Source organism: Chinchilla lanigera, unplaced genomic scaffold, assembly GCF_000276665.1.
Source record: "Chinchilla lanigera isolate Chin_1 unplaced genomic scaffold, ChiLan1.0 scaffold00002, whole genome shotgun sequence".
NCBI classification, from domain to species: domain Eukaryota; kingdom Metazoa; phylum Chordata; class Mammalia; order Rodentia; family Chinchillidae; genus Chinchilla; species Chinchilla lanigera.
This window is the reverse complement of record NW_004955403.1, coordinates 4,416,829-4,444,810: the sequence shown is the minus strand read 5'-3', so window position 1 is coordinate 4,444,810 and position 27,982 is coordinate 4,416,829. Positions and strand designations below refer to the sequence as shown.

General features: G+C 46.0%; 2 protein-coding genes across 4 annotated transcripts in view; one reads left to right on the top strand and one right to left on the bottom strand.

The window, feature by feature from the left end:
* Slc39a10 (solute carrier family 39 (zinc transporter), member 10) overlaps positions 1-18,273 on the top strand; it is a 53,156-nt gene extending 34,883 nt beyond the window's left edge. For both annotated transcript variants that reach the window (XM_005373283.2, XM_005373284.2), the window contains exons 9-10: positions 13,358-13,548; positions 15,674-18,273. In XM_005373283.2, coding sequence (XP_005373340.1) covers positions 13,358-13,548; positions 15,674-15,832 — 350 coding nt within the window. In that variant the 3' untranslated portion in view covers positions 15,833-18,273. The remainder of the gene's footprint in view (positions 1-13,357; positions 13,549-15,673) is intronic.
* Positions 18,274-18,405: 132 nt separating this feature from the next.
* Positions 18,406-27,982, bottom strand: part of Dnah7 (dynein, axonemal, heavy chain 7) — a 236,519-nt gene continuing 226,942 nt past the window's right edge. Inside the window, exons 62-64 of one of the 2 annotated variants that reach the window (XR_001233192.1) lie at positions 27,740-27,843; positions 23,651-27,432; positions 18,597-18,682 (exon numbers count right to left, since the gene is read on the bottom strand). Coding sequence is in view for 1 of the 2 variants with exons in the window: in XM_005373280.2 (XP_005373337.1) it covers positions 18,476-18,682; positions 27,740-27,843 (311 nt within the window). In the remaining variant the exon portion in view is untranslated. Of the gene's footprint in view, positions 18,683-23,650; positions 27,433-27,739; positions 27,844-27,982 lie in introns of both variants that reach the window. The other variant, XM_005373280.2, reaches the window with a different exon arrangement.

The following is a 27,982-nucleotide window of genomic DNA, read 5'->3' as shown; positions in this document are numbered from 1 at the left end:
TTTAGCTACTACAGGCTGTGCCACTATAAATGTGGGTGTGCATATATTGCTGTGGTATGATGCTTTTAATTCTTTTGGGAAGATACCAAGAGAGGACTAACTGGGTCTAATGGAATCTCTAGTTTCAGATTTTTGAGGAATATGCATGCTAATTTCCACAGTGGTTGCAGCAGTCTCCACTCCCACAAACAGTGGAAAAGGGTTCCTTTTTCTGTGCAGCCCTGCCAGTATTTGTGATTGGTTGATTTCTTGATAGTAGCCATTCTTTCTGGAGTGAGATGGAATCTCAGCGTTGTTTTAATTTGCATCTCTCGAATGACCAGTGATGAGTATTTTTTCATATATTTATTTGCCATTTCTACTATTCATTTCAGATGCTCATTTTTTGAATGGGTCTTTAAATTTGGAGGCATCTGATTTTTTTTGAGTTCTTTATATGTTCTAGATATTAGTCCTTTGTCTGAGGAACAGTTGGCAAACATTTTCTCCCACATTGTGGGCTGTATCTTCACTGTTTTGGTGGTTTCTTATGCTATGCAAAAGCTTTTTACAAAGGTGAGATCCCTGTAAATTCTTTGTAATATTTCCTGTGCAATTGGTGCTTTGTTCATAAAGTCTTTGCGTAGACCAGGGTCTTCAAGAGTTCTACCTCCTTTCTCTTCCAGTAGATTTTAGCGTTTTAATATTTAGATCTTTGATCCAGTTCAATTTTAGTTTAGTGAATGGTGAAAGATACGAGTCTAGTTTTAATCTTTGGCATGTGGAAAGCCAGTTTTTCTAGCACCATTTATTAAAGAGGCTATCTATCTTCTGGTGAAGGTTTTTGGAAGCTTTGTCAAAGCTAAGGTGGCTGAGTGTATTTGGAGTTGTTTCTGCATCTCCTAATCTGGTTCATTGATCCTTGGGTGTGTTATTTTGCCAGTACCATGTGGTTTTGATCACAGTAGTTTTGTATATAATTTGAAGTCAGGAATTGTGATGCCCCCTGCCTTGCTTTTGCTGCCTGCGATTGTTTTTGCTATTCTAGGTCTCTTCTGGTTCCAAATGAATTTTAGAATAGTTTTCCCTAATTTAGTGAGATGTGCTATTGGAATTTTGATTGGAATTGCATTAAATTTGTGTAACACTTCTGGAAGTATGACCATTTTCACTATATTGGTTCTTCTTACCCAAGAATAAGGGATATCTTTGTTTTTTCTGATACCTTCTTTGATTTCTTTTTCCAGAGTACTGTAGCTTTCAATGTAAATGTCTTTTACTTCCTTTGTTAGATTCATTCGTAGGTATTATTGTCGGTTCACTCTTTTCTCCCCTCTGTTTAGTTACTTGCCTTGCCTAGTAGATTCATCCTGTTGGGGTTCATGGAGTTGTCCTAATTATCTCTTTCTAGAATGTCCTTCAGAACATTTATTTTGGAGTGCTGGTTGTGAATTTCTTCAGGTGTTCTTTGACATGGAAGTACCTTATTTGTCCATCAATTCTGAAACATAGTTTTGCAGGGTACATCATTCTGGGATGGAGGTTGTTTATTTTAGGGCTGGAAATATGTCACTCCACAGTCTCCTCCTTGTCTTAAAGGTTTGTGTTGAGAACCCTGCTGTGATTTTGATGAGCTTTTCTTCATATGAGATTTGTTTCTTTTCTCTTAACAGCTTGAATATTCTGTTCTTATGTTGAATTTCTGGAATTTATATGCTTTGTCGTAGTTTTTTTTGATCATGGCTAATTGAAATTCTATATGGGCCTCACTTATCTGTATGTCAAATTCTTTTTCACTGTTTGCTAGGTTATCTCCCCTTATCTACCAAGTTTTTATGTCTTTTGCACCATCTCCTGCTTTTTAATCAAGTCCAGTCAATCTCATGTTATTCTTCTTTGCATCATCCTAGCAGCTATAGGATTGATTTTTTCATGTTCCATTGCTATTTTAAGAAATCTTTCTTTTTGTGATCACTAACTGCAGTCCTGTCTTTTATATCTGATATTCTGACCTCACATTGGCTCATTCTTCTGCATATACTTTCAGTGGAATTTTTAATCTCCTGGATATCTTTTTGAATCTGTTTTATGGATTCCATTTCATTCCTGTGTTGAATGTTATGGATTCCATTTTCTCAAGCTTCTGTATTTTTTTGGTATCTGCTCTAGAGGCTCTGTGTCCTTCATTATGGTTACCATCTCTGCAGTTGTCTGAGAAATTATTTCTGATGTGATTATTTTTCTAGAGCTTCATTCTTGTTTTGTTACTTCCACTGTTACCACTTCAGAGAGTCCAGGTGGGTGGCTTTTGAATTGTCCCATCTCATTGCCCCTGGCTTTGCTTTGTTTTTGGTGAGCTGTAAGTCTGGGCTTGCATCTTGCTTAAAAGTGTCTTCCTTTTTTTTTTTTTAAGTTTAATCCCTGGGTTGATGTTTATAAATTGCTTGTGGCAGGTAGCTTTAGTCCTGGTATTTAGGACCCTTAGGAAATTACTACATCTCAGAAATGTCTTTGAGGTATAGCTGGCTTTTAGGTTTTGAGTCTGTTGCAAGATACTGCCTCTTCAATTTATTGGGGGTGAGAAATTACTGCCAGTTTTGCTTAGCCCCTGGTTCTTCGGCATTGGCCTGTAGTATTGCTTATGATCTGTAGGCAATCTCAGTCTTGGTATACCAGGAAGAACAACTGATTAAAACAGTTATGGCACCTTGGCTAAAGTAATATACTCGGCAATAACAATAGCATAAAACAACCTAGAAAGTGACAAACTGGTAACTATTAATTTGCCACCTTTAACAATATGAATTTGGAGTTGTTTCTGTGTCTCCTAATCTGGTTCATTGATCCTTGGGTCTGTTATTTTGCCAGTACCATGTGGTTTTGATCACAGTAGTTTTGTATATAATTTGAAGTCAGGAATTGTGATGCCCCCTGCCTTGCTTTTGCTGCCTGCAATTGTTTTTGCTATTCTGTTTGTTGTTAGGTAACAAAATCTGTTTGGTGTTACGTAACAAAATCTAAAACCAGAAAATTGTGTACAGTAAATATGCCCTCAATATGGCAGTTTTACTCTGAGGGGAGAAAATTTAAAAGCTGTTAGGGTGAAAATAAAGAAATAGAAGAAGAAGAGATTAGAAGCAAGGCTGGAGGACAGGTGAGATTGTGCACACTGAGACACTGGTAAAAAAGACAGAGAAAAAGAAGAAAGAAATAAAAACAAGAACAGAACAACAAGAAAACTAGAAATAATGTTCACACATAAAAACGAGAAAAAATAGTCAAGAGAAAAGAAAACAAAAGAAAAAAAAAAGGGGGGCTGCGGATTTAGCTCAGTGGCACAGCGCCTGCCTGGCAAGTGCAAGGTTGTGAGTTCGATTCCCAGTGCCGGAAAAAAACCAAAAAAACCGAAACAAAACGAAAGAAAAAAAAGAAAATGTGTTTTTAAAAGTCCACCACAGGGCTTGTCTCTGATCACTGGTAGACAGTGTTGATTGATTCCAGCAGGCCACCCATGGCCTTGTGATGGAGTAGTTGGATAACGCCAGGAAGCCTGCACCTTTAGTTCCACTGAAGTTCAGTTCTGGCCTTGAGGCTAGAACCTGACTGTTTAGCCTACAGTAGTCCTTGAGCCTCCCACCACCTTGAGCTGGGTTCCCTGACCTCCTGCTGACTTTCTCAGCCTGATGCTGGGAGCCGCTAGATGGAGCTACCCACAGTTGCTCAGTGCCGAGCTCAGTTGCCCCTCTGCAAGACTGCTACTGGCTAAACAGCTCCTCCTGGGGGACTCCTGAAGCGGAATACCTCACCAGCCCCTGCAGTCCCTTGCATCCACTGCTCCATTCCACGGCTCTGCTTCCCCGTGGAGGCCTCTGAGGTCTCCAGTGTTCAGTGTGCACCTGCAGGTTCAACCCACCTTTCTCATGGAGTGAATCAGGGATCAGAGAGAAAGCACCGCCCGCAACCTCCTTCTGTGTTGAGCTCTTTCTCCACTCTCCCCATGGGCTTTCATTCTCACTTCAGATCCTTGCTGGGTCCCAGGGACCCACTTCCCTCCTGCTTCTCTTCCTCATATTGCTATATTCCAGCGTCCAGACCCCAAATCTCACAGAGGCTGTTTCTGTGCTGCTCACCACTCCGCCATCTTCCCAGAAGTCTGGACATACCTTTGTAGAAGAAGCATTATTTCTTGAATATCAGATTTTGCTGTCAACCTACTTTATTTCATATATCATGTAAACTGTATCTAAAAGAATCAAGGTGACATTTGAAGGCGCCATGATTGAAAGCTGTCCTGCGTGTACCTCAGGCAGGCTTTTCTTCCTAAGTGATAGAAAGACGGGTATTGTCCACAAAGTGAGCTGAACAGTGAGTAGGAAGTTGGAGTGCAGTCTAGACTCTTCAGCAAGACCGAGGTTGGAAAATCAGCATTAACTGCTAATCCTCTAACGGCCTCTGTGAAGTGAGGGGTTTGGGTGATTTTATTACTGTATGTATATATAATTGGATTCCACGAAAGCAGTACATACACACTTCAAGGAAAGAAAAGTCGTAACTGTCTGGAAGCTAAGGGCCACCACTTTGAGCACCTTGTAGAGGCCAAAGGTAACGTGTATTATTTTCATTATGTCTCAGTAAATTTCGTAGTGAAATATTTATACAATAAATACTTTGTTTTCCTGGAGTGTGTATACATTTTTTTGCGGACTCTGTATATATACATACATCATGAATTCTTGTTTTTATGTTTAGTATATTAATATTTTTCAAAAATATATATTTAATATGCATTAACCCTAATGCCCAGAAATCTTGTGTATAGTTATGTGGTTTTAATAGAATATAACCTGGTGCCCCCCAAATAATTTTTATAACCTTTATTTTTTTCCATGTGTAATTTTTTTGCCTACTGACAGACTCACTACTGCAGTACCAACCCCGAAACCTTTCTGTCTGTGCTAGATGTCCCTCGTCTTCCGTCTTCCTGCTCCCTGCCCCTCCCTCCCTGGTACAGATGACCGTGGCCTCCTGTTACAGTGCGGCCGTGTGTTACTTATTTCTACGGCGGGTATTGTGTTCTGTGCACACGTTATCATTTACGCAGCAGCGTCATGTCTGTGCCTCTCGGGTCTACGTTAGGTCGCTCCCTGTTCTGCACTCGCGCTGTCCTCAGGTGTCCAGCCACCCCAGTTGTCTCCCGCACCAAGTGTCACATGCACCTTGCGTTTCCTGCCACCACAGAGAAGGTGCCTCAGGCATCTCTGGGCTGGGCGTCCCGGGCCGTGGCCCACACCCGCAGTGGCGCTGAGTGTTGTGGGTGTGGACACCTGAGGAGCCAGCACGTCACCATCCCGAGAGCTGCCTTCGTGCCTTCTCAGGCAGCAGCGCCCGGGAGTGCCTGTGTTCCCACGTAGCTCGTGGTCTGGCATCAAGCACACTCCCATTTGCTGGTGCGGTGGGTGGGAAGCGATGCTCTGTTATCTCGGTCGGTGCACGTTCTTGCCAGCGATTACATGCGCTTCGTGCACAGGCGTGATTTCAGTTTCTTCCGCGCACTGACAAACAGCTAAAGCAGCGAGTGTGCGTTCACGTGGAAAGCCAGCAAAGTGGCGACAGCGTTAATTTGAAGGAAGGAGGCTCCACATTTGGAATATATGTTTTCTTGCCGTCCCATTTCTTTTTGAAAATCCCTCTGTGTAATGTATGTCCTTTGACCAATTGCCTTGCCTGGTGGAAACCTTCAGTGCTTGCTTTGAACAGAATTTACTTACATGACTGAAGTGCTCGTTCCCGCACGTACGGAAGGCAGAGCTCCTGTCAGCGCGTACTGAGGGCTGTCTCTCGGGGCTTCGTTGTCTTCTCAGCCCGGAGTTGTTTGCTCACACGGATCCCTTCTGCCTGTGCTCGGCTCTGGTCTGTCTCGTGCAGCTTCCGCCCCGGAGCACTCAGCGTGCTGTCTCCGGTGGCTTCCCTGTGTGTGAAGTTTGGACCTCTCAGTCCTCGCAGCGGCCCTCACTCTGCCCTCTCCCTGCCTTTCCACTGTGCCTTCAGTCCCTGCTCTTGCACCTACGCGCAGCTCACCACGTGTGCATTATGTGTGTCCGCGCCTGTCTCTCTGCTTGCACAGCCCACACACACTTGATTGTCCAAACACCTCTGCAGCTGATCCCGTTGGGCCCTTTTCCACTTCATGGCTCCTCCCCGACCTTATGTCTTGGATTACTCTTCTCTGTAACCTTTCAGTCCCTCTGGGTTCTTTAGACTTAACATTTCTTTAGGTGTCTTACTTCCTGAATTGTAGGATCTTTCATGTGTGTAATGCACTACATCTTACACCTTCTCTACTTCCCTTAGCCCAGTTCCACAGCATCACAGATGCAGGCTTTCATCCATTTTCATGTGTGAGTAACATGTGGTCTCATATGTTAATCTGCCACTTCAAAAAAATTTTTCTTAGTAACGGACTTGAGTCACATGCACAGCCGCTGTGTGCCAGGGCTGCTACCCCCAGATTCCCTGTTGCTCACCCTCCTCACTCCTGGAAGGGAGCACGGCAGCCACTGTCTGTTGTAGTGTTTTGTTGAATTGACATTATCTGGAGATTCAAGTTTGGCACAGAATTGAAACCAGGGAATTTTGGAGACGAAAGCCGGTTGCTTTCTTACCACTTACTCCACACCTGCCCCGTTTTACATTGAAAAAAGCAACACATTAAGGATGCTAACTCAGCCTGGCATGGCACTTGGGAGGCTGAGGTAGGAGGATTGCCATGACTTTGAGCCCTAGTTCAAGCCATCCTGAACTATATAGTGAGACCTTGTCCTCTGACAAAAAAGAGTGCTAACTCTGCACCAGAGAAGCGTACTACATGTTAATGTCTGCCACTTCCTTGGCTCCCAGCTCAGAGCTCCAGTGAAGGCTGTTTTGGGGACCTGCCTTGAGCACCCCAGCCCCGCTGTGCCTGCTGCTGGTGACATAACCACCCTGTGCTTTCGCCGGGGCAGCACAGGGCAGGAGGAGCATGGAGATGGTGCAGGTGTCCCCGTGGTGAAGGCAGAAGAGGCTCTGGCGCAGGGGTCATCAGCAGGAGAGCCGTGCTCTGCTAAGTGGAGGAAGTGAAACAGCACTGCTGAGCCCGTTTTGCTTTTAAGGCACAGTACTGAGGCAGTTGTGCAGACAGGGCCTGGAGACTGTCCCTCGTATCAGATCATCTGATTTACTTAGGGAGGAACTGGGTGTGCAGGAAGCGTGGCCTGTGGGTGAGCAGGGAGTCTGCCCACGCGGAGGAAGATGTCAGGGTTCAGGCACTCACTGGAGTTGGAACTTTCCCACACTGAAGTGCTTCGCGTGCTCACCCCAGACCCTAAGAGGCTGTGCCGGTTCCAGTCCCGTCCGGTGCGGTGGAGCCGCCCTGAGCCGGCCAGGACTCCAGGGCTCCTCAGAGCTGCGGCAGCTGCGCCTCTGCCTGTCAGGATGTGAACAGGGTGGGAGATGTACACTGAGTGCAGGGGAGAAGGGGAGCCCGCTGAGGGAAGGAGCAGACCCACAGTTACGCTCCGTGTTTGCCCCTTGGCTGTCAGTGTTGGCCCTGCCTGCATTAGCAAGTCCTCGGTCCCCTCTGTTTGGGCCGGAGTGGTGCTGGGGAATTTAAACTAGTGCAGTCTTTGTCACTTTGGTCGTTCTCTCCAGGGCTCCCCTCTGCCGTTCAGTGAGGAGCTGCTGGGGTATTTGAGAAAGCATTTGTGAGGAGGCCTGCAGGAAGACATGTAAAGGGCAGGACCAGTGGGCTCACCCGGTCTCTGTCCTTGGTGTGCAGGGGTGTGTTTTAACGTCAGGGAAATGTACTTTTAAAAACTTTTAATGTGTCAGCAAGTAGAAACACTGAAATAACACCTGGGATTTGGAGACAGATTTATTTTACATCAGCAGACCCTGATCAAGATCACTTCCAAAATACCAGACCCCAAAGGCACAGGGAGGTGGCTCATGTGGGGCCTGCAAGGGACACAGAGGCAGAGTGCTTGGCTGTCTTTGATTGGTTCTTAGCATATGCATCATTGTGTCTGTGAACTCAAGGTTTTGGTTCTATAGTAGCCAACAGCTCCAAGAAATTTACAGTTTTTTTCTTGTAACCAGTTTCTGCCAGGTATTGCAGCAGAGCTTTTATGCCTTTCCTGCAGGCAGTTTGAGTGTCACTAATGAGAATTGCAGTGATATTTTGTGCTGGGAAACTAGAGAGGTCAGTTGTGAGGGCTTCTCCAAAGAGGGTAAACAAATTTTTGAACCTCTGGGAGGTTGAGTCCCACTCAGTTGACTTTTGAGTCCAGAACTGGGGTCTTTTTATTGAAGGATGAAGAGGGACTGCCGACAGGATCCAGTTGAAGGCCGAAGAAGGCATTCTTTAGGTCCAGGCAGGTGTACCAGCAGACTGTGGATGGCAGAAGACCGAGGCAGCATTGACTGCTCAGAGATCCTGAACTGAACAATACTCCCTAGTGGGTCTCTTTACAGGCAGTTTAGCAGTTTGACAGTCTGTAAAGATTTTGCTGTTTTGAAGCCTCTGTATGTATGGTTGAATTTCTAGTCAAGTCTCATGGCATGGGGTACTGTTTGGTCAGGGCCCATGATGGAGCTGGAAGGGACAGAGAAATAGGCTGTCCTGGAGAGAAGGTGATGGGAACATGGCCAGATTTGTTATTAGAGGCCAGGCATGATGGCACTCACCTGTAATTCCAGTGCTTGGGAGCCAGGAGGATCACTGCAAGTTCGAGACCAGCCTGGGCTACAAAGTGAGCTCAAGGTGAGCCTGAACTGCATAGCGAGACCCTGTCTCAAAAAGACCAAAAAAAAAAAAAAAGAAAAAAATCTGTTACTAGAGCCTCCATGAAAATAGTGGGAGAATTTTTAACCCTCTGTGGCAGATGAGTCCAAGTGAGCTGACCTTTTTGTCCCGTCTCAGGATAGTTTTATGGGGGCAACCTGCAAGCAAAAGAAGGCATCCTTTAAATCTAGATGTGTAAATCAGGTGGCATCTGGAGCTAACAGTCCAGAAAAGGTGTATGAGGCAGGCGCTGCAGGGTGCAAGGTGATCTAACAGTCCATCAGAATCATGAACTGCTTTAGGTGGCTGAGGGGTTGCTGGACGCCTGTGTGTTGTCTGTGACATAGGACACTGTCTGACAGCCATGGGGGTCTTGGTAAGGTGGCACAGTTGATGGCCAGGCCCAGAGACGAGTCTTTGGCTTACACCTCTGGGAGGAGAGTTTTCAGAACTTCAGGACTGCAGTTATCTGTCTCAGGCTGATGCAGGTATCATCTTCCTCTCAGGGAATAGTCAGAGTTGAAAGTGCAGGGTTAGGAGAGAGAGGCTGCCTGGCTTGGTGCAAAGGAGGTAGTCGCTTCTAACTTGAAGAGGAGGTCTCTTCCCAGAAGCAGTGTGAGGACTGACTTACACAGAAGCTCACGTTTGGTGAGATGTCCTCCCAGGCTGCAAGTCTGTGGTGGCAGAACGGGAAAGAGGCAAGAGTCCCCACTGCCCCGGGGACGGTAACTTTTTGACAGAGGGGACTTTCGGAGGCAGAGAGTTGTCTTCCATTGTCTACCAGGAAAGTCATAGATTAGACAGACCCTCGTACAGATGCAGAAGCTTTTGAGAGCCCTTTTAATTTGAAGGGGCATTTATTTTTTAGTGTCCATAGTCCTTATAGGAGGCTTCTGGGTAACAGTAGTAACTTTTGACACATTGATGGGGTTTTTGTCCCCCGCTCTTTGATGTCTTTGAGACGCACTTGACTGATTTTAGCTTTCTAGGCGGAGAGGAAAGGCTGTGGCAACTCATTTGTTAGGGTTGACAGTCCAATTTTTTGTCAGTCAGAATGTGAAACTCAGAAGGAATTACTGACAGTCATCTCAGGTGGTGTTAGATGAGGCCATCTGACCACGGTGGGAAGCGGAAGGCTCAGGAGTGGGGGGCTCCATGGCTGGATGCAGGCAGTGGCCAGCTGAAACTGGTTCAGTCGGCTGGAAGTAGAGGAGTCACAAGTGGGGAGTGGAGCTATAGGTGTTGGCAGCAACTGCTGCATCCCATGAGGGAGCCAAGGCAGAATTCTCAGGAAGGATGGGCCTCTTTTTTCCTTTTTTTTCCCTTTCTTTGAGATGCGGAGAGTGGTTTGGTTTCATTTTTAACTCTAATCTCAGGAAAGCCCTTCTTCCTATAATCAGGGACTGGATTTTGAGTAATTTCCATCTCTGACTTCCTTGTACGATGGCACAACAGACAAAGAGTGGATGCCCCACAGAGAGAGACCATTCAGATGCTCACCTGGCTGTGCCTCTTGCAGAGACCTAGAAGCAACTTAGCTAAAGAGGATGTGAGGCTTCCATTATGCCATATGTCGATCACCACAGAACCGCAGGTGAGGCCCAGCCAGCCACCGTGACCAGAGCCTCCCAGTCTTGGTGCACAGGCGGAGCAGCCTACTGCTTATGCTGTCTGCTCCACTCGTACATTCATTCAGCGGGCACTAGAGGTTGAACATTCCAACCCCCTTCCCTCAAGAGCGGCACAGCTAAGCAGGACTGACTGACTAGCTGGGGTGCCCCTGGAGATCTTACCAGAATCAGGCAGGCAGGCAGGCAGGCAAACTGGATCCTCCTCCTGTTGGGTTTTGATGTGAGCCCCATGAGCAGGGAGCTGGGAATCCTCCAGACCTCCTGGGGGCTTGAGAGATCTTGAGGCTCACCTTGTTGGGGCCTGCAGAGTCCCTGTTCTGTCTACGAGGGCTGTGACAGCTGACCAAGGAAGCCAGGCAACACACCAGATGCACAGGCAAGTAGAAACACCGACAGGACACCCAGGATTTGGGGGCAGCTTTATTTCACGTTGACAGGTAATGAGTGGGGTCATTTCTAGGATGTCAGGCCACGAAGGCACAGGGAGGGAGGTTTTTATGGGGCCTGCAAGGGGAAGTACAGAGGCAGAGTACTTGGCTGTCTTTGACTGCTTCTTACAGTATGCACCATAGTGACCAGCTATGCATCACAGTATGCATCACAGTGACCAGCCATTTCTTTATTTCTTTTTTTTTCTTTTTCTTTGGTACCAGGAATCAAACTCAGGACCTTGTGCAGGCAGGCACTGTGCTGCTGAGCTATATCACCAGCCTGATCAGCTATTTCTTTTTTTTTTGAGACAGGGTCTCGCTATGCAGTTCAGGCTGGCCTTGAGCTCACTTATGTAGCATAGGCTGGTCTCGAACTCCAAATGATCCTCCTGCCTCAGCCTCCTAGCTGCTGGGATTACAGGCATGCGCTACCATGCCCCACCTGACCAGCTATTTCTAAAACACAAAAATAACAATAACTATATCTGGAACTGTTACCTCGGCAACTAACAAATGAAAATATACTGGCTGGATGGGGCATTTTCTGCTATGTTAAGACTCAGCTCAGAGATGCTATAGCAGTGTAATATTTTTCCTCCTTATATGTATTAAGGGTTAAATTGAAATTCAAGATAAAATTTTTGTAATGTGCTTGGTTTTCCAGGGAAGATTGAACATTCACTGTATAGATTTAATCTGTACTAAAGCATTTAAAACAAGAATGAAGAACCCTGAAATTACCTTCTCCCTAATACTGGGGATGGAACACAGGGTTTTCCCAGCCCATTTTACTATTTTATTTTCAGATGGGGTCTTGCTAAATTGCCCAGACTGAACTTAAACTGGGATCCTCCTGCCTCAGTTTCCTAGAGTATGGAAATTATAGTTAACATACTACCAGGCCCAGCGTGTAATTTTTTTTCAAAAATCTCAGGAATTGATGTTAGCAAATGTTCACAGAATTACAGCATTAGAAAACATTGATTTTACAGCTTGACAAGTACACTTCATTCCTTGTGCTAATGAAATCCATTGACACCAGGAAGGAAAATACTTACTTATCAAAAGATGAGTAGACTTAGTATAGAGCCCAGTTATGGGGAAGTCCTTTGATTTATTTTTAAGATGTTTATGTAGGTTCTTACAGAGAAGAGAAGTTCAGAGAAAGCAGAAAATGTGCAGAAATTTTGGGGAATTCATAACCTAAAGTAAGACTAGGACATAATACATTTCAAATGACATGATTGACTTGATCAAAGATTATTACACAAAAACATTTATATTGACATATACCAACAGTCTATAATTGAAAATTTAAATTTTTAAAAATTACTATTTACAGTGGCACTAAAATGATGAGCTGTTTAGCTTAATCTAACACAATATACATAGTGTATGCTGAAAACCACAGATTACCAACAAAAGAAATCAGAACCAGGTTAAGTGAAGAAAGATTCATATCAGGTACACAGACCGGAAGACTCCTTATTGTTAAGACATTAATACTTCTTGCAGATTTATTTACTGCCTTCCCTTTATGGAAAGGGAAAGGAAGTTGAATAGCTAGGAATTTTGAAAAAGAAAAAGTTGACTTCAAGGCCTACTTACTGTAAAGCTAGGGTAATGAAAGCAGTTGGTATTGTTAAAAGAACAAACACATAGGTCAGTGCACCAGATTTAGCCAGTGATGGATATTTTTAGGTGTGTAGATGTTAGTATTCTTTTTTGAAATAAAGAAACAAGCCAATCAGCGGGTCATGGAGCACCTTACTGGTGTAGGAAGTGTTCAGTAGGTGATTGGATGTTGGAACATTGGGTAACTAAAGGAGAAAGAACTGTTCATAAGTAAATCTATTGCTTTAGACTTGAGATTGAAGAGTTATCTGTGACAGAGCTTTGCTGGCCTGGCAGCTCTCAGAGCAGAAATTAATCATTTTCGCCAGTGTTCCAGCTGCAGACAGATGAGTGGGAGAAAATCCTCAGGATTTTCCTCTGTGTGCTTCTGTCTTCAGCTCCGTGACTGACACGCTCCCTCAGGCCCATCTGTGCCGCCTCATCATGGGGAGAGCCCACTTGCGGGGAGAGCGCTCACTCCTCTTACACTTGGAGGTTCAGAATTAAGGCTGGGTGTTTTTCTGGAGGAAAAAGTAGATGTGAGTCCCAGAAGAGAGAGCTGCTTGTCTTTGTCCTCCACGGGCCCGTTCTTTCTGAAGAAAGAAGGCAGAGCAGAGAGCTCCTGTTACTTAGAAGAGCAGGGCACTTTTGTATTCTTCTTGACTGTTTTTCTTTCCAAAAATACATTTTAAGTTCTCATTCAGTGATACTGACATTTTGTGTAGATAGTTCTTTGCATTCTAACAGGTATGGGCTTCTGTCACCCCCAGAAGCTCCGTCCCAGCCACCATTGTTAACAGGGATCTTTTAAATGTGGCTGTTCATTCTCACTGGTTTTCTCCACTCACACTGGCCCGAAACTGTCCCCTGTGTCTTGGCGGCAGGTGACTTCGCTGTCCTCCTGAAGGCCGGCATGACGGTGAAGCAGGCCATTGTGTACAACCTCCTCTCCGCCATGATGGCATACGTGGGCATGCTTATCGGCACGGCGGTGGGCCAGTATGCCAACAACATCACGCTCTGGATCTTCGCCATCACTGCAGGCATGTTCCTCTACGTGGCTCTGGTGGACATGGTAAGATGCTGCATGCTTTCTTCTTAGCCTAAACCCGCACATAGACTGCAGCTTTCAGAAACGGAAGGAACCCTGCAGTGGTTTGAGGCCGGACTGTCCTATGGGGTAGAAGCTGCGTTGAAGAAGCGGCACCCTGCGTGTTTACTGGTGGAGAGCCGTTGAGGTAGATACCCTTTCTGGGGAAACAGTTTGGATGCTGAAAATTTCTGACCAGATGATGTCACTGTTTTAAAAAAATGGCAGCATTATATGTGATTACAGAATAGTTACACTGCTCTGCAGGTCTTGTGATGTTGGGACAGAAGTATTTTATTGCTGTTGAACAAAATCCTTTGTCAAGCTTGGTATATGGTAAAAATGTCTGCTGAGCCAGTCTTTAGGCAGTGGTGTGTATTCCAAGAAATTCAAGTTGTAAACCTTTTTTTGCTAACTTTTGCCTAAAGCTAATAAGGCTAAACACTGCCAATTTGACTTTAATTTTGCTGTAAGACCCCAAATATGACAGTGTCTCTGTAGAGCTAGCAGTCTGGTTTGTTTTTAACCGGATAGCACATGCACTTTTATTCCGAGGCAGACTGTCACGTAGTCTCCTTTCATAAGTACACAGCCTGAACTTGTAATCACAGATTTAATGCCTATTCTCAAAAGAAGGGATTCTGGCATATTGCATTCTGTTACGTCTGGGTAGCCTTCTCTCCGCAGACCTCTGAATCGCTCGTCTCCTCAGTGTCCTCTGGCCTCTTGCTTCCTGGGCCCCTGCAGCCCCCTCCGTGTATCACGAAGACGTGTTGTGTTCAGCCACGCAGCCCTGCATGCTGCTCCCAGCCCTGCTTTTCTGGCCCTGTGGGCGCTGCTGGCCGGGCCATCCTTGTCCCTGGGGAGAGAGGCCTCTGTGAACTCAGCCTCTCCTCCAGCTGCCGCCCTCTTGTTCTCCCTGGTTCCGCAAATCACTGCTTAGTTTTGGTGTCTCTTCCTTGAGTCTGAAGCGGTGGGTTGTCCCCGAGGGCCCTGCGGGCAGGACGGCCTTCGTGAAGTCTGCCGTGGGCCACAGCCTGGCTTAGTGCCCCCGGCCGCCTGCTTGTCCTGGAGGCAGCACTGCAGTTGATCTCTCCTTCTGCTTTGAGCTGGGCCTCCCTGGCTCATGCGTGCGTACCGTAAGAGGGTTTTACGGTAAGGCTGTGTGCAGAGGGGAGCGCCGTTCACCGCAGCTCTTGGCGCGTGTCGTGATCGCGTGGCACACCTTGTTTGGCGCCACGGAGAGGAGGCCGGCGCGGCGCGGGGCTGCTGTGTGTGGTAGGACATCTGAGGGAGGCTTAGGCACGCACAGGGCTCAGCGGAGCGAGGAGGGGCGCGTCACTTCCGCAGCACGTCCGCTCCCAAGGTTGACGCTGAGGAAACAGCCTGAAATAACTACTGCAAAACAAGCCGGCAAACAGAATGACATGTTTTGCGGTGTCACGGTTACATTAGAAGTGCTGTAAGTGTTCAAGAGAAAGGGAACAAAGTGTGTATATTTTCTAAGGTTTTTATTTTCACCCAAAATGACAGATTTTCTAAATGTTGAGTAGAAGAAATGGATTGGAAATGGTGTCCATATGGTCCATAGGCCGATGCTAAGCAGATCATGACAGGTGTGCTAACGGTCTGTGACTCTGAGGAGCCCGAGTGACCCGACTGCCTTTTTATTTTATGAAGGCCGCCTTTGCTACGGGAAGAGTTTTACTTATTTAAAGCCCTGTGGTCAGATCTCAGCAGCGCCACACGGTTTAGTTTGAGGTGCCCGGAGGACGTCTGGGCGGACACCGGAGCGCTCCGTGAAGACAAAGTCGTGCTCCGCGTCCAGTTCTGTGCTCTCTGGCGTCCGCCCGTGCGGCCGAGCCAGTGGGCCGGTCAGGCGGCCGGGGCGTCGGTGCCCAGGCCGGAACTGATGGGGGCGGTGTGGGTCACCCCCGTGCCTGGCCGACGGGGAGCGGTGAGGGACTCTGAAGGGAGGAGAGGTTTCCCTTACAGCGCTGAGACAGGAGAAGAAAGGTGCAGCAGTTGTACTAGAACTGGAGCGGGGAGCTGCCCTGTGCAGACTGCACGGACGTGTCGCTGTGTCTAAAGCTGTGTCTCCTCTCCCCAGCTCCCGGAAATGCTGCACGGAGACGGGGACAACGAGGAGCACGGCTTCTGCCCGGTGGGGCAGTTCGTCCTGCAGAACCTGGGGCTGCTGTTCGGCTTCGCCATCATGCTCATCATCGCGCTCTATGAAGACAAAATCGTGCTCGACATCCAGTTCTGAGCTGCCAGTGAGCCCCTCCGAGGACGCGGGCGTCCCGCGCGGCCTGGCCGCTGGCCCCGCGCGGCGGGCGCTGCTCAGGAGTCCGTAGGTTGAACCTCTCCCCAGACCGGTGCTCAGTACTCGTCCCGCGTATGGGATATTTTACAGTGTGAGACAGAGGACAAGAGGGACTCCGTGAACTAACGTCAGTATATGTTTGATTCAGACTTTTAAAAAAATAATCATATAAAACACTAAAGTAGTCTCCTTATTAGTAGAAACTTCTGTGGCTATGCAGAAATAGAAATTGAACCAAAAAATCATTTAAACCTTAAGAATATTTGAAATGAACTTTGGGCAGACGAGTCTGTGCTGAGAATGAAATGCAGCGCCCTTTATTTCTGCTCCGTCTGTCTGTACGGTGATAGGGATCAACTTGACACAACTTTGAAACCACACAGTAGGCTAGGACCTAGAGGAAAGCTCAGGCTGCATTAGAGTATGAATTTAGCATTGGGGAAACCCTTATTCTTGAATCTAGAGTTACTATTTTTGTATATATTTGCATAGTGTTTAAACTTGCAGCCTAAACTACTGAAATTTGTGATTGTATGTTTGTGTGAGCTTCAGTTTAATGACAGATTCATAATGGTTCTTTGTACTATTACAATACTTGGTATTTGGGAGTATTTTTCTGTTTTTTTAACCATAATTTTGTTTTTGTTTGGGGGCTTTGGGGGGAGGTGGGGCGTGTCAGAGCATGTGGTCAATGTTTTTTACTTAAGATTACAACCTTCTAGGACATATCAAAGAAATGAACCCAAACATGGTCTAAATTACTCGGTTTTCCAACTTGAAAATATAGCTAGGTTAGTTGGGAGGTTCAAGCTCCAGGTGTTCACATTGCCAGCTTGGCGTCGGGACCCAGGCCCAGGCTGTGACTGGCAGTGAGTCCAAGGTGACGGCTACCTGTGCACTGTGCAGGAAATGTCACCCGCACGGTGAAGACCCTGCGATGCTGGGTGGCCGTGGGGTCGGAGACTGAGCTGTAGTCTCTGGCTCCTTTGTGCCAGGACGTGCTGTTGGTGCCTGATAGGATGGAGACCAGTGTCTCGCTCAGTACCCGTTCTCCTACGGATCATACTTGTAAATGACTTGTGAGATGCGCAGGCCACGTTTCCCCGAACTTGGTGCGTGGCCTGTAGCGCTAGCCCTGCATGTAGACTTCGTTTACACTTCGTGCCACGCGTTGCTGCCCACCGGTTTGTGTCTCCCCCTGCCTGGAGCCAGCGTAGCTCTTCAGATCTTCCCACTCAGACGTGTCAGAGCCAAACTCTCCATTCCATGTGAGGTGTCTCCACTGAGTCCTCGCTTCCTCCGAAAACCAAACTTTGGGAGCAGCGTGTGCGTCCGTCCAGGCGTTCATAGGTTGTTGCCAGTGTTTCTTGTTGACGCTGCAAGGTGGGGAGCGTGGTGTTGTTACATCTTTAATTTGTGCTTGAATCTGGAAATTGCTTCTGCTTTTCTCGTGGCCTCTTTGTAGTAAGTCGGAGTATTTTTTTAAACCACAGACATTGTTTTCAGCGTCAGGCACTGAATTGGGACAGCCCTCATCTCACTGCTTGGCCCCTCAAGCCACCCAGCAGAAAGGTGCTGACATTTGATTTAGTACTGCCAACTTCAAGGGATCTTGCTTTCTGAACCAGGCGATAGTTACGGTTCATTTTTGGGTTTTATGCCCAAGGAAGATTCTGCATTCCAGCTTTAAATCTGCTTCATTTAAAAGCAACAGCTGGAATATATTCCCAGTCTTAAAATAAATGCCTCATTTAAAGCAGATAGGTTATGCTAAGGTATATAAAGTTTTATATTCTTCAGAAGTGGTATTATCTTTCTTTGCTAGATTTTCTTAACTTCATAAGAGGGCTGTAACAGTTGCTGCTAGTATTTTGATAGGGTTCCACCAGTGTTTAGTTTTCACATCATTTTTCTAATTGCATAGTTTCAAGTCTTACTAGACAATCTTAATTCCACTACATTTCTCTTTGGCTCCAACATTCCATTAGCTTGACCAGTCTGATTTTAACATACATTTGTTGGAGGTCGTTAATGTTACTTGTACAATGCTGTCACTGTGTGACATCCATATGAATTTTGATGTATATCACATTGCATTCAATCAGCTGTGATTATGCTAGAAATACTATAGTGACTATGTGCAGTGTGAGTTTTTTCCATTAATAGTAAGTCAGTGGCTTAAATGTGATTATGGTCCTGCAAGGTGATTCTTGCTAAAATATCTAAACTTTTTTGCTGTAACTGAAATCATTTTTTAAAAATTTATAAAGCTGGAAATGATCATATGCTGTTTTTTTCATTGTCAACAGTGGTATGTCATTTTATGTATGTTCCTAATGCTTATGGAACTCTCCCAAAATAAAGTTATTCCAAAAGAGCAGATACGCCATGTTTCCTTCACTGCTTCAGAAAATGTCCTTATGTTGACGTGTCATTTATTATAAGTGTGGGCTGCATTCGCACCTAGTAAATTCATAGTTAGGAAAGTTACTCAGATTTATTGAAGCCAAAAAAACTTGTTTGAACAAAATACTCTTTACTCAGCCATCTTAACAAGAAATGGGCCCAGGCAGTGGCCTCTGGGGGTTAGGAGTTGAGCTGACACAGCAGTGCCACACCCCGGCCAATCCAGTGCTCCTCGGGGTGGTCAGAGGGGAGGGTCATGGCGATCACGAAGTTGGTGGAGTGGCCTGTGGTGGACAGGGTTCCTCTCCGCTCGCTGGTCTTGTACAGTGGTGCGACATAGCTCGGCCGCTTGGGGATGTCTGCCCTCTTGCAGGGCTTCAGCCACATCTGGAAGAAAGCGCACGACACCTTCCCGTGAGGTCCAGGTTAGGTGCATCTGTCAGTGCCCTGGGGGATTTCAGTTTTGCTGTGACTTCACAAGACATTTTCAAAGAACTGTCATAACTTAACTTCAGAACAGAAAAAAAAAAATCAGTTCTTTTAGTTTTGTTTTTGACCTGGTCTCACTAGGCAGTTCAGGCTGGCTTTGCATTCACTGTGTAGCCCAGGTTGGCCTCAAACTCATGGCAGTCCTCTTGCCTCAGCCACCCACCTGCTCTGATTACAGGCGTGCGCCATCATGCCCAGCTTCCCTTTCCTCTCTTGTACTGTTACCCTGTTCTGTTTCCCAGTCACCAGGATATAACAGCTTTGCACCACCATGTTTCTGCCTTGGAGCCAGCTGTCCATGGACTGCATCCTCTGAAACTGTGAGCTAAATAAACTTAAGTCGTGCGCTTCCCTACTATGTCCCAGAAACAGGAAAAGTGATTACTACATACATCATGATCAAGGTGGTTCTATTCCATGCAAGGATGATTCAAACTGCAGATAAATATATTACATCACTTAAATAAAATGGAAGGATAAAAGTCCTATGTTCATCACCATAGACACAGCAAAAGCCATTGATAAAATTCAACATCCCTTCATGATAAAAGTCCTGAACAAAAGAGTTATAAGAGGGATCATACCTCATGATAAAGGTTTTATGTGACAGACCCATAGTCAATAGGGAAAAAGTGAAAGTGTTTCGTCTAAGAGCAAGACAAAGGTATTCACTTTCTCCACTCTTATTCAATATAGTACTTGAAATTTTAGCTAGAGCAAGTAATAGATGTGAGACAATAAAAACGGAACTACAAATAGGAGAAAGTCAAGTTATCCCTATTCGCAGATGATAAATTATATACATGCAAAATCCTGAAGACTACCACAAAACCAGAACTTTCAAGAAATTTCCAACATATAAAATTAGAACTTGTTTTTAAAGAGACAGAAGTTAATTATTAGGCAGAGTTAAAGCAGTACACACAGGAAATAGAGTGCAGGCCCTCAAGAGAAAGGTGTATTGTGCTCTGGCTCTGGGTATGTTTGTGTTTTGGGGGTGGATATCTGAAACTTGCCAATCTATAGAAAGTATGGGTTCAACTTCCTGGTGAAAGGGGTCTCCTATGCATAAGTGAAAGGTGCCAAATATAATAACCTAAAATAATCGTTGTTTACTTAACCAGAGTGAAACCTCTACAAACTGTGAGCTAAATAAATCTTTTCACCCTTAATTTTGGGTGTCAGATACTTTATTTCAGTAAAAAGAAAAGTAAGAATTTGGTACCAGAGAAGTGGGGTTGCTGCTGTGACTATAACCTGACCATGTGGTTCAGGAGCCTTTGGGAATGGCTTGTGGGAAGAGTTTGGAATGACTGAGAGATGCCAGCTGAAAAGCTAGAGCTGGAACACCTTAGGCTGTATCATGGGAGATTCTTGTCAGAGCTCAGAAGGCCAGAAAGCCAGTAAAGTCCAGGCTTAGGAAGTTTCTGCTGGGAAGCAGGACTGTACTGGCTGCTAGAAACTAGATGTTGTGTTACACATTGGCAGAAAGTCTGTTTTCATTTAACTCATATCCAGACTTAGCCTGAGACCGAGACTAGGGGGAGGGGGCTAATCTTGCAGAAGAAATTTTGAGGCAGTCAAATGTTGAGCTGGTGGCATGGCTATTGTTGGGGGCTTTTAGCCAAATCATATTGGGAATCAAGAGCAAAAAGCACAGCAGAATGATTTAAAACATTGTGTGTTTGGCAAGAAAGGAAGCTCCAATAACGCTGTGTCCTGCAAAGATAGAGGAGAGGAGATACTGACTGCTGAGAAGGAACAGGAGAATAGAAAGGATGGCTTGAGGGCATCACAAAAAGCAGCAGGACTCCACCCTTTGCAGCCTCAAAATTGCAAAAGTGAAAAACTGCTTTAAGAAGAGAGCTTGGGCACTGTGGTCCAGAATGGCACTGGCCCGGGGAAGTTTTCCTCAGGATTTCGTTCCTAGGCCCTGGACCCCTATGGCCAAGAGAAAAGAAAGCCTGGCTACTGCTTCATCTGGCAGCAGACCTTGGCATCATACATGTGGTGCTTGCTTTAGGTACATGCAGAATGCAAGAGTTGTAAGGTCAGGAAGGGTTCTGCTTAGGTTTCAGAAGAAGCCTGGGGCGGCCGGGCAGTGTGTCTCTGAGAGGGCAGTGTGTGAAGCTGAAGGTGCAGTGCAGACCTCAGAAGTTTGGAGAAGCCAGGAACGTGGATGGTCTGAGAAAAACTGCATGGAGGAAGCAGAGCCAGCCCCAGAGAGAAGCCATGGGAGCTGCCGCCACCAGCAATGCCATAGGGGCGGGGCCACCCAAACCCTTTAGAGGTAGATCTTGCCACAGATTGCTGGAATGCTTCACATGAAACTGTAGGACTTAATGTTTGCCCTAGTGGATTTTGGACTTGCTTTGGTCCCATTTCTTTGTATCCCCATTTGTACCTTTCAAAATGGAAATGTCTATCCTGTGCCATTGAATGTTGGAATTTCCTTTTCATTTGTACAGGGGCTTGCAGCTAAGAGCTTGCCTTGAATCTCAGAGGAGACCTGGGACTTGGAATTTTTAACAATGCTGAAACTGTTAGGATTTGGCAACTCTTACAGATGGACTAAATGCCTTTTGCGTAAAGGGATGTGCGTAAGTCTTTGGGGGGCCAGGGGCAGAACATTATAGTTTGTGTCTGTATGTCCCCCCGAAAGCCTCATGCGGTCATAGGGGTGGGCGTTTTAGAAGTGGCTGGATGTAGAGTGTGTGATGCTGGGATTAAGGATGTGCATTTAGTAAGTCAGTCCACTGACTGATTTGGCATAGTTTTGGCTAAGAGTAAGGGTGTGAGTGCTACAACTACTCTAGGGCGGGTAGCCTGCATTCAATATAAGGGACACAAAGGGTCTTGTCTTTCTTTCTCATTGCTTTTGCTATCTTGTGGGTGTCATGAACTGTTCTCGGTGATGCCCCTCTGCCATGTGCCACTCTGCCTTGGAGCCAGCCAAGTATTTACTGAAACCTCTACAAATTGTGAGCTAACTAAACCTTCCCTCCCTTAACTTGTGGGTGGTGAGTGTTTTGTCTCACCGTCTTGTCGCAACAAGAACAGTAACTAAGACAGACAGACATTTACATGAACCTGGAGTAGTTAAAACTCAGTTTGAAGCAATCAAAAGCCTGATAGCCGAAAACACAAGAAAGTATCTTGATAAAATATAAACCCTTTGTTCATCAGCTCAGGTTTTGTAGACTTTTCATGAACAGCAGATCTGGTTCTGGCAGCTGTTTGTGGCAGCCGCTGAGGGCTTCTGTCCTTGGTCCCCCAGACCCTAAGGGTTCTCCTTAAGTGGAAAGTTTTCCTTGTTTACAATTTTATACCCAGAATTATACATTATAATTTTAGTCCTTGGTAACCTTAAGGAAGCAGTCTTAAACCTTCTGTATACAGTAATAATTTATGAAAATTATTTAATAAACCCATTTATCTTCTTTGTAAAAACCTCAAGAAGCCAAGAATGCTCGAATTTACAGTTAGCTACTGCTGACTCAGGTCTTTCACTGTATACATTTATATCTTAATTTACCTGTCTTAACAACTAGTTTTATATTACTTGTGAAGTCAGGATATTGGACAAACATAACTAGTACTTCAGCTGTTTCTCTGCCCAAGGAAGCCCTAAAGGCTGTGGGCCTTGAAACGGAAAGCAGACATTGTGTTTTTCTTTTTTTTCTTTTTTTTTTTTGGTTTTTCTCCGGTACCGGGAGCCGAACTCATGACCTTGCGCTTGCCAGGCAGGCGCTTTTGCCACTGAACTAAATCCCCAGCCCTGTGTTTTTCTAATAAAGGTAAATATTAACACGACTGGCCAACAACCTAGCCAAAGTGTATGTCAGTAATTTTAAGGACATTTTATTTTGCTGGCCAACTTGAATTAACTTGTTCATTAAATTATGTGATCAAAGGCATTTGGGCGAATTACAAGAGTGTCTATTCATCCACAAGCCAACTTTTGGAGAACAGGTTTTCTAGGGTATATACAGAACCCTAAGTATAAGCATGTTTATATACGCAAGCTTTATGGCACTAAATTTTAAGGCTTTTATTTGTAAGCTTTATATAAGACTGATCCCAGCATTTTTTCCAGGTCATGGCTGGGTTTTAAAGAGACTCTAATTTTTTAAAAAACCCAAATATCGAGAGAAAAATCTGTAGGGGTGGGGAGAAAGAAAAAAAAAAGAAAAGAAAATATTATAAGCCAAAAAAAAAAAAAAAAAAAGGAGCAGCTGCAAACACTTGAGCCAATTATTACAGATTAGCAAGCAGACAGAAAACAGTGTAAGATGGGTCAGACAACTCCATTGAATCAGTGTGCTTTAGAAGGTCCTGAGCGTGCCAGAGTATTCTCCTTCTCTGCTTTTTAAAGTTTATTTATACATAGGCGAATCAGAGCTCCCCCTAGGGGTTACCGTTAGCACTGTATTCTTCTGTGAATCACAAAGCAGTGCTTTTGGTCACAGTTACGGTCACTGCCATCCCGGAGTGAAACCCAGAAGAGTCTGAAGCGGAGGGAGCGGGGCTGCAGTTGCTAGTTGGGGTCTTCGTGCACTTTTCCCTCCTTGTTACAAAATCAAGTTTGAGGCCTTGTCTTTTCACTCTCTAATTTACATTTAGGCTAAGATGAATGACAGATAAAAATCAACGAAAGCATCATCTGTTTTAAAATGGTCCTAGTTTTGTAAAATACAACCCCAGGGTGCTGTTCTGACTTTGCCACAATCCTGAAAGAGGAACGCTTTCAGCACTTCGGAAAAGTGATAAATAACAGAACAGACAGGATCCCTTTAGCTGTCCTGCCACGGAGCCTGGCAGCCGTCTTCCCAGGCTGTGGCGCTGGCTGCCCCACGAGGGACTCACTGGCTTCCGTTTCCTCGCGCCATTCCTAGAAGCCACAGCTCTGCTCTTTGGTGCAGGAGCCGTCGGCTTCCCCGGCGTTCCCGGTGCCCTCAAAAGCATGCAAGCTCATCGGGGACGCGGAGCTCGGAGACTTCCTGCGCAGGCTGATCGCTCAGACACGGCAGGGACCTGGGGCTTCTGGTTTGTCCACAGCAGCGACGCAAGTGCATCCTGGCCTCCACCAGGAGTGAAACTCGAGGCTAGGGTGGTTCTAAGAGACAGAACGAAATGTGGAAGAAGGAAGGGGCTGGCCAGAGGGGAGGTGCGCGGCCCGCCAAGCTAGGGCAGAAGGAGGCCGGGGAAAGCATCTTGGAGAGGAAATCACCGGCTGAGGCGGGGCCTGGCCCTGGGCTCAGCACGAATCCACCGGGTGTGGGTGGTGCTGCCAGTCGGGTGGGAGAGGGCACCGGGTGGCCTTGGGTCCTGCCATGGATGGTGGCCCAGGGACCCAGGGACCCAGGTGCAAACCGCCTCCCCTCCCCACAGCACCTCCTCGGGTAGAATGTGCAGGGCAGGCGTTGTTCTCTGGGGGACCGCATTTCTGCAGACCACAGGAAAAGGACTGAAAATCAGTCAGTGTTTGACTCACAAATCAAGGAAATGAGAGCGCTTTCTTTGCAGGAAGAGAGATCGTAGAGCAAGGCTGTCCGAGAGCCGCCCTCGTACTTGACTTCAGGAGCCTGTGAGTGCTGACAAGGGACACTGAAGAGGCAGAGGGTTGCAGGGAGAGAGGAGGCCGTGCGATCGGCGGGCAAAGAGTTAAAGCTGGCGCCGCAGCTTACCTCGTGGTGGCTCAGCAAAAGGTATCACTGGACGGGGTCTGAGGAGGGTCCCGAGGAGGAGATGGAGACCTCGACTCATGCAGCCCTGGAACAGGTTCGCCAGTTCCCGTCAGGAAAAGAATTTACAGGGCAGAGAAAGTAAAAGGCAGAGAAAGTACCAGGCAGAGCTGAGGGCGTACACACCCGGAGAACAGAAGCGCGGGCCCTGACTGCTAGAATTTATGAACACGTCCGCTCAAGCAGCAGAATATAAAATCACCATAAAAAGTCAGTATCTTTTCTGTATACCAATAACGGATTTTTTTGAAAAAGAAACCAAGAAAGCAATTTCATTCACAATAGCCATCGAAATAATGTAAAATATCTAGGAACAAACTTAAGGAAGTGAAAGCCCTCTCCAACAAAAGTTACAAAACGCTAAAAAAAGAAATTGAAGAAGACACTTAAAGTTGGAAAGACCCTCACCAAGATCATGGATTAAAAGAATAAATATTCAAATGGCTGTACTACTAAAAGTGATCTACAGATTCAGTGCAACCAGCATCAAAATATCAGTACTGTTCTTCCCAAGAGTAGAGGAAACATTTCTAAAATTCTGCAGAAGCAGAAGCAACTCTGAACAGACAAAGCAATCCCGAGCAAAAAGAGCAAAGCCGGAGACAGCGTGAAACCTGACGCAAAACACGCTACAGAGCACGCTCACAACAGCCGGCAAAGCCTGGAAATGAACACGGCACAGCCAGCCACGATTCTCCACCAGGGTCCCGAAAGCAAACCCGGAGAAAAGAGCGCCTCTGCACCGTGCTGCTGGGAAGCCTGATATCCACCATAGGAGGCTGACACTAGACCCCCATCTCTCACCCTATGAAACATCAACTCAGAATGGACCAGTGACCTAAATGTGAGACTCAAAACTTCAAAACGGCTGGAAGAAAACAGGGGGCTACTTCAGGGTCTCAGCATGGGGGTATTTCTGAATAAGACTCAGTAGCTGAGGGAATAATAGCAAGAACTGACAAATGGGATTGCGTCAACTTAAAAACATTCTGCACAGCGACAGAAACGTCCACAGAACAGAGAGACAGCCAGCAGAGTAGAGAAATGTCAGCTACCCCTGACGGAGGATTAATACCAGAATGTGTAATTCAAAAAACACCCAAGAACAACTATTCCAATCACTCAACAGGCAAATGAATCGAAAAGGTATTTTGCAAACCATGAAATACAAAAGCCAATCATTGCACAAGAAGATGTTCATCATCATTAGCCATTGGGGAAATGCAAATCACACCCATCATGTGGCTGTCATCAAGAATACATGAAAATAATAAATGCTGGCGAGGCGAAAGAAACCTTTATACACTGTTGGAATGCAAATTTGTACAGCCACTATGAAATTGGTATGCAGGTTCCTCAGAAAGCTAAAAGGAGAACTGCCTTAGGGTCCAGCTGTACAATTCCTCGGCACATAACCAGAGGACAAGTCAGCAGACCACAGAGTCTTGGATCCTCATGTTTATCTCAGCATAATGCACAGCAGCATCGGCCTAGGTGCCTGTCAAGGGATGAATGATAAAGACAGGGCTTGCATTCTACACGGAGGAGCATGTGCAGCCGCAAACAAGAATGAAATTTGCAGGCAAATGGGTAGATCTGAAAGTGGGCATGTGAGGGGAAGTAAGCCAGACCCAGACAGCATCTCACGTTCTCCTGTGAGAAGGCAGGGGATGGGGGAGGGGAGGCGAGGGAAAGGGGAGATGGGGTGAGCGATGCATGATGTTTGCAAGTATCGCAGGGAAGCCTAGTGACTGTACAACTACCGTGTGTCAATGCTTATAATAAGAAGGTTTCTCTCTGTCAGTGGTACAAGCATTGGTGCCTAAATAAAGCACAATTTTCCAATTTAAAAAAGACAAATAAAGCATAATTTCATCCTTGTATTTACTGCGTTCTTTCAGAGTCATTAGCCAAGTTCCCAGAATGTTATGACTACCCTCTATTGTTGAACTCCCCAGTCGAAGCAAGCTGGTCCTTGAACGCAAGGGTGAAGAAGCAACCGGGGTCATAAGCATGTTTCAGAATTTACCCAGACTCGTTTTTCCAGTGGTCGTCTTGGGTACACGAGCCTTCAGGTGACGGGACGTGCTGGCCCCACTGGTCAGAGCATTCTTTTAGGCTTCTCGGGTCAAAGCAGAATTTTTATGAAGGAGCCACAAAGGATATAGGTTTCTCTGTTTCTCCCACACACCTATGGAGTCCAGGTTACCATGAGGGGCCCCCAAACAGTTTCTACCACGTGGGACCCAACATGCTCTCAAAGCACTCATGGATAGGTTTCATTTTACATCAATGCGAGAGTTTTCTAACGAGAATTTTTATTTCACCAGCAGACTTCATTCAAAGGAATCGCTACTCAGTTATAAAAAATACCTTCTACTCACAGCAAGCTACTTAAGAGTCTTCCTGTAAAAGAAAAGAAAACAAAACAAAGACAGCCTTTGTGACCTTCAACTTGAGAGCCATGTTCTAAGGACCTTGGTATGCAGTGGGTTTCCCGTAACTGGACTGCTGCCCGAAGACCACAGCCTGGATTGTATCTCAAATTGTGTAAAAAGCTAGCCATGTCCTTATGCCTCAGTGACACGACAACGTCATCAGAGATGGTTGTTCCTGATCCATGTCTGCAAGTGTCCCGACTGATCAACCTGGTTTCTGACCCCGAGACCAGCACGGCTCTGGGCAGAGCTCCGAGCCACGGGACCTCTGTGAGCCCAGGTACGCAGTCCCAGGCAGCTGGAGCAGGGCTAAGCTCCAGGTCCTGTTATAGCTTTCGCAGTTTCGAGTGGGCGTCCTGCTCAGGGTCTCCTGGGTGCCACGGTGGGGCTGCGCTCTTTGTGGTGGGTTTGCCCTGACACCCAAGTGGGTGCTGCGGGAGTCGTGAGTGCCCCTAGAACCCCGGGACTGTGAGGTGCAGGACAGAGAAAGAACAATCACTGCACTGGGAGGAGTGACAGAGCTGTGAACTCATGTTAACTAATCAAGAATAAATAAACAAGAGGTCTTCAAACAGAAAGGAAACAAGACTACATATCAATCAACCGAGATTCAGGTGCAGAACTTTCTACCTCCCTAGGAGCAATGGTTCAGTACTGGCTCACTCAAAGTTGGCAGCAACGTTACAGAACAGAACTGCGGTGGATACACGTATATGGGGCGTATTTCAGACATATGTGTGTCTACCGCGTAGACATCATTAGAAGATACTAACCACAGGCACTGTGTCGTAAAGAATTTTAGGATAGGACTCTCCGAGTTTCTTGATCTTCCTGTTCCAGGAAGCTCCGTCCAGAAACAGTCCGTGAATGTAAACACCTAAATGCAAAACAAAAAATTTAATGTAACACTCTGTACATATTTGATTTCGCTGTGGATAAAAAGTGCCTAGCTGTGACTACTATGTAGGTGGTACTAGCCTAAGCTCTGTCCTAAAGCAAAAGCGATCTCTGAGTGT